The 7,080-nt window shown below is 39.0% G+C and overlaps 1 protein-coding gene across 1 annotated transcript; it reads left to right on the forward strand.

The window, feature by feature from the left end:
• The first annotated feature begins 2,526 nt into the window (after positions 1-2,526).
• Positions 2,527-3,351, forward strand: LOC137640988 (uncharacterized). The gene has a single exon (XM_068373443.1). The coding sequence runs from the start codon at positions 2,527-2,529 to the stop codon at positions 3,349-3,351; it is 825 nt and encodes a 274-aa protein (XP_068229544.1).
• Positions 3,352-7,080: the final 3,729 nt, after the last annotated feature.

A 7,080-nucleotide genomic window follows, 5' to 3' on the forward strand; every position in this document is an offset into this window, starting at 1 on the left:
ATTTACTATGGGGTCCCCACTTGGTTTGTTCAACTTTGTGCAGTTGATACACTTTGACACTTGCGAATTACACTACTTGGTGGAATGTTTTCCTAAACATTTCCCGCTGACTTTATCATCATTCTTAGACTTGCAATCTTTTTCAAGGTGTCCATACCTCGGACAGTGGTAGCAGTTGATCACGTGGTACCTATCACGTATGTTATAAGTACCACATCGTAACAAAACGTTGTCCCCATTATCATGAATAGCCCTCCGAACTTCAGGATCACATTTCAGCACATAGTGGGTAGTCCCACCTGAAGCATTTTTCTTGAGGACTACACTTATTTTCTCTTCTATGTTTTGTATCTGGTCCAGGCAACGATTTCTTTGAATCAAAGCATTTACTACATCATCTTCATCATTGTATACATTGCCTATCATTATTTTTGGTTTTAGTTCTCCGATTTTTCTCGTTCCAGTGTCGGCAACCAATGTCTGAATTTTGTTTGCCGCCTCTTTTCTGATCATTTTATTTGCAAAGTTTACATTTCCATTCGAAGTTGTTCAACCTCGTGCTTTTTTTTTTTCTTTTTCTTTTTCATTAATTTTGATTGTTGTATTTGTCGATTTAATTACCGACAGATTTTTGTCCATAACTTTGTCAGCATATGTCGTTTTCTCCGGTTTCAAGTCCACAAATGATTAAAGTGTTGCCTTAATTGATTCCATATTCAAAGCAGGATTATCAAATTTCTTAGTGAGGTCAGTAATCTGGGTGGAATTTGCTGCATCTGCGTTTAGGTCCGAAAGTTTGTTTTCCAATTCAGCAATTTTCGCGTCCTGTTCGCTCTGGGCTTCTTTTCTTGTATTCACATCTTTCTTCAATTTCAATATATATCAATTGTCTTGTCTGGCTTCACCTACGCAGTGTGGGGATAACCAATCTAGGTTCTTTCTTTCATTATCAGCGATGCCTACCACTATATGCACACATTTCTTATGATAGAATTTATTACAATCACATCCCAAAAACATTTTCCGGTCTCACTCCTTGGTTTCACATATGAGGCAGAAATAGTTAGGGACAGACATAGTGTACTGTTTCTTCTCACTTAGGTTCCTCCATAAGATCAACTAATATCTTTTGAATGATATTCAGTGCGAGAAACAAAAGCTAAACCAAGACTCTGGGTGAGTGTTTAATGGAGTCTCACGCAAAACACGTCTACACCTCAGCGGCTCAACTGCCCAACTCCAACTAGGGTTGTAGCTTAGCAAGTAGTAATGTATATATATATATATATATATATATATATATATATATATATATATATATATATATGTATATGTATATATATATATATATATATATATATATATATATATATATATATATATATATATATATACAAAATATATCAAAGATATATTTCACATTTATTGATTACTTGACAGTATGTTATTTCTCTTTTATTTACATAAACTCCCGGATACCTTTTAAAATATTTTGTTTCTTGTTAAGCAGGGGGTTTAGAAGTTTATGTTTTCAGTTCCATCTACTCCTCATGAATCGTAATCACCAAGTTGTAATTAGATATTCAAATTTACTATTATTACTTAATTGTGGCTAAAGTTTATGTTCATAAAGTTAATTTGGTTGACTCATGGTAAATGTTTTCTTGACTAACCTTTTCAAACCCAAAGCTATAGACGAAATAACGAAGTTTAGCAGAGGCGACCATATAATGTCTTGAAGAAGAGGCGACGATATAACTGCCAAAACGCAGAAGATTTGTGACTCGAAGACCAGAACGACAGGACCTGTAGTTGGACCATCCTACGTGTTTTTTGTGTATCAGCCGATCTGCTTATAGTCTTCATGGATCACAGAGCTTAATGGTATAATTAATATGAAGATTTACTATTAAGAAGTTTGCTTAGGACAGCTGCTATTTGTGAGATTACACTTTGGTGTAATTAGTTGTATAACTACATACTGTATTTATGCGTAACAATGTATTTATTATAATTGTACCTTTTACTCAAACTGTTGAGTACTGTAATTATTACTGTTATTACTGTTTACCTATTACTGAAATCTACAATATATATTTAGTTTCTGTTAAGCTGCCATACAGTTAAGTTTACATAATATATGAAATAACGAAATCTGTGTTCTCTCTTGCCCTGCCATGAAACAGAAATACAACATGGCGCAGTGAGTTTGTTTATGCTGTCTACTGTCGTTCAAGAAGTATAGTGTTAAATCTTTAGTACCCGTACACGATGGAGAAGCAAATCGAGCAACTGGCAGCACTTGTGGCAAAGCAAGCAGAGATGGCTCATCATGCCCAAGAAGCAGCTACAAAAAGGGAAGAACGTTTAACCGCAATTCTAGAGGGTTTTGCTGATACCTCGGGACATCATAGGAATCAGTCTCAGGCAAGGGCAGTTCCTGCACCACACTTGTCGTCTTCTGTATCTCTTAAAGAGTTTGGTTCGTGGCGTCATAAGTATGAGGGACATGCAGTGTTGACAAGAATGTCATCTCTCTCTCTTGCTGAGCAGCGATCAGCATTGATTTCCGTGTTAGACGATGATTGTACTCGCACTCTGAGATATGGTCTCTCACTGGGTGATGGAGCAGAATTGAAGACTATATTGGATGCCATGGAGTTGCACTTGCGCAACCAAAGGAATGTCATCGTGGACCGACGCGACTTTCATACAAGAGTCCAGGAGTTGCACGAGACCTTCGATGATTTTTTGTGCGGCATTAAAGAGATTGCTTCTTTCTGTGATTTTTGTGAAACCTGCATGGACAGCAGACTACGAGACAGGATCGTCGTTGGAACCAGAGATGAAGAGGCTTTGAAACGTATGTTAGAAGAAAAGAAGCTCACTTTGCAGATGGCTATTGATATTTGCAGAGCATCGGAAAATGCAAATGCCAGTCGTGCTGTTATTCGGGGCAGTGAAAAGTATAATGTTTCAAGAGTGTCCCAATACAAGCAAGGTCAGAAGGCAGTCCATTTAAAGGAGCAATGCTTTAGGTGCGGAGGCGAGCGCCATCTTGATAAGATGGCATGCAAGGCTCTAAACAGGGACTGCAAACAATGTGGTAAGAAAGGCCACTTTGCAGTGGTGTGCAGGTCAAAGGGACAGCCACTGTCTTCTCAAAAGAAGAAAACGAATAATAAAAGCACGTTCAAGCCTTCAAAGCAAAATCTATATCGTGTCATTGGAGATGTTTACAGCAACTGTGCGTCATCATGTCCAACCCCTCAGATTTGCATCAGTACCACTCACCCCAAAGGATCAAGTTCGGTTATGTGGACACCTGATCTGGAGCAGAGACAACTGTGATGGGATTTGGGAACGCTAAATCTCTTGGAATTCATGAGAGTTCACTGGAGCCTATTGTTATGGGTGGTCTCATTGCAGCAGGTCGTCAACCTCTCACTAACATGGGTACTTTTGAGGCTCTTTTAACTTTGGGGAATCGTAGTACGACAACAGTTGTATCAGTCGTCAAGGAAGTGAAAGGTGCACTTCTGAGCTGGTTTGATTGTATAGCGCTGGGAATATTACCAGAAAACTTTCCAGCGCAAATACAGCATGTTACATGTTCAGTGTCGAAACCGCATATAGCATCGAGAACCAGGAAGGTTTTGGAGCCACAAGTGATTTCTAATACAAAGGATGTTGTGCAGTCTGCAAGTACCTGCAATTTGGTGTCTGTACCAATGGCATTGCCAAGATGGCCACACAACAGAGACCCTACAGAAGCAGAGCGTGCAGAACATGCAGCTTCCATCATCTCTGCTTATCCTCATGTATTTGATTCTTCAGCTACTCTAAGGGAAATGCAGGGAGGTCCTATGAGGATTCAGCTGTCAGCAGATACACATCCTTTTGCAGTGACCGCACCACGCACCATTCCGTATTGTTGGAGATCGGATATTAAAGCTCAGCTAGATGACTTGCTTGCTAAGGATATCATTGGTGAGGTTGATTACCCCACCGAATGGTGTCATCCGATGGTCCCTATTGCAAAGAAGATGGGTGGTGTGCGGTTGTGTGTGGACCTTACAAGACTTAACCGCTATGAGCGCAGACCTACATATCCAGTTCGATCCCCGCATGATGCTGTATCGTTAATGGATGCTGGAGCCAGGTGGTTCACTACTTTGGATGCGAAGATGGGATACTTCCAAATAAAGATTGCTGAAGAAGATCAGGATCTTACTTGCTTCATCACACCTTGGGGACGTTACAAATTCAAACGAGCTGTAATGGGGCTTGTATCATCTGGCGATGAGTACAATCGTCGAGGAGATCAAGCTTTGGGAGATATTCCACGTACTGTCAAAATTGTTGATGATATTTTGGTGTAGGATTCTAGTTACCGTGACCACTTAGCCCATGTGATCACACTTGTGCAAAAATGTGACAAATTTGGAGTGACCTTAAATCCAGACAAAATTTTCTTTGCTCAATCTAATGTTGAATTTTGTGGTTACAGTATAAATCATGAAGGTTATAGTGTGGATTCTCGGAAGGTGAAAGCCATAGCTGAATTTCCAAAGCCACAAAATATCACTGATCTCAGGTCATTCATGGGTTTAACCAATCAGCTTGGGAGCTTTTCTTCTGCGATTGCAGCTGCTGCACAGCCACTCAGGGACCTGCTTAAACCTCAGAATGAGTGGTGCTGGACCCCTCAGCATGACGTGGCCTTCAAGAAAACTAAAGAAGCACTCGTAGCTCCTCCTGTTTTGGCTCATTTTGATGCATCTTTACCTACTATGCTTCAAACCGACGCATCCAAGTTGCATGGTATGGGGTTTGTTTTGCTGCAACAGCATAGAGAGGCTTGGAAGCTCATCCAGTGTGGATCCAGGTTTTTAACGGATGCGGAAACTAGGTATGCCATAATTGAGATTGAGAAGGCTGCTGTACTTTGGGCAGTGAGGAAATGCAGTGTTTACTTGGCTGGTTTGCCTTATTTTGACCTGGTAGTAGACCATCGACCACTTGTTCCTATTCTCAATTCAAAACTTCTTGGAGAAATAGAAAATCCTCGACTGCAGCGTATGAGAATGAAACTCTGCAGATTTACTTTTGCTGCACGGTGGCAAAGTGGGAAATGTCACAGCATGCCAGATGCACTCTCTCGTTCACCAGTTCAGAGCCTTGTTGAGGACAATGATGTGCTGGATGATGCAGATCCATTGCATGCTGCTGTTGTATTGTCTTCATTAGCTACTTGTGAGGAGGGCATAAGGTTAGCACCTCTACGGGACCAGACGCTGGATAAGATTCGTGATGCTTCTGCACATGATGGTGAATATCTGTCATTAAGAGATGTAATAATAAAAGGATTTCCAGATCATAAGCATAGCTTACCAGAAGAGTTGCGAGCATACTGGGGAATTCGGGACATGCTGGCCGTGGATGAAGATTTGTGACTCGAAGACCAGAACGACAGGACCTGTAGTTGGACCATCCTACGTGTTTTTCGTGTATCAGCCGATCTGCTTATAGTCTTCATGGATCACAGAGCTTAATGGTATAATTAATATGAAGATTTACTATTAAGAAGTTTGCTTAGGACAGCTGCTATTGACGATGAAGGCGAAATTCAACAAAAGTACCGAAGGATTTGGGGAGAGAAGGGTGACGGGTTTTTAGCAGTTTGGAGGTAAGAATTGAGTTACATTTACGTGTGTTTCAGTCGATTTTCAAATTGCTTATATATGAACTCAGTTCATTAACCTAACTTGCACGTCCTATAAAACATTACCTGATAGTTCGTGATATTTAGAAGGAACATGATGATTGTCATTACACTGTTAATATCTCGTTAACTTTGGCAAAACTTACCGAGGTTCAAGTATCACAATTTAAGCTAATGAGTAACTCAGTTCTTTCATATATTAACGTTAAAAAACTTCTAAAAACTTTAGACTGGGCTATTGAGCTTGCTTACTTGATGGCTAAGTAGACTAAGCACTGGAAAAAACTTATACTAAATTTTAAGCCAGGCACTTAACCAAGTAAAGAATTTTAAATTTGTATCAGGCCAGCCTAAAACTTAGCTATCCTACTAAGCTAAATACTAAGAATATTACGGTCTTTGCTGTCAAATTTATTATATTTTATATATTTACATTCAGGTAAAAACATTTAAGGCTTACGCCTTAGTCTGACTCTAAACCATAGATGTTCATGGCCTTTATTACAGATATTTTATCGTAATTGTTAGGTTATGGAAAAATTCAGTGGTGACCAGGTTGTGCTGGAGTGGTTTCTGGCGTAAGGTCATCTCTCCAAGAATAGCGTGGCTTGGAAGGGTTACAGTGCACTAAGGACAAGGATTCTATCAAACAAAGGGATTACATTTCATTTTCCTAAGTTATAAATTTTCTATTTCAATTTGACTCATGTAATTAAATATAGATTAATTTATTTCTTTAATTTACCCTGTCACCATTGATTTGTATATCATTGCAAGATTCAAATAAAAAGTTTTTTCCATATGGCGACTGTGACAGAATACCTGCAAGCCTTAACCTTCCTGTCCATTGTGTTGTAAGTCTTTTATTGTGGGTGGGGCTGTCCTCGGCTTCTTTATTTTTTACATTTGATATAGGCTTATTGTTATATGTAGTGGAAGCATCAAATTTGTGCTCGGTATTTAAATATTTTTATTGAAGTAAATATATCTGTCTTTTGTAACACGGCTAAATATTCGTAATTGTTAGAAACTTTGATTTGTGTTTATGTAGGCCTGGTATTAGATAAACTTTGTAGAATTATTAACATGTCTGAGGATATATTGAAGAAACGGCGTTCTTACGCTCGGCAAAGAGTAACAAAGATATATAATACATTTCAATCGAATCTCGAAGGATTGTCTGAATAAGATAGACTTTTGCACATTCACAGACTTGAACAGTTAGAAGAAGAACTGTTAGGGTTAGATCAGGAAATATTGAACTATGTCATAGATAAGGAAGACGAAAGCTCCATTGAACAAAAGATTAACACAGATGAAGACTACCAGAAAAAGATAATGTCGGCTTTGTTAAG

This window comes from Palaemon carinicauda, chromosome 5 (genome assembly GCF_036898095.1).
Source record: "Palaemon carinicauda isolate YSFRI2023 chromosome 5, ASM3689809v2, whole genome shotgun sequence".
In the NCBI taxonomy this organism is placed as follows: domain Eukaryota; kingdom Metazoa; phylum Arthropoda; class Malacostraca; order Decapoda; family Palaemonidae; genus Palaemon; species Palaemon carinicauda.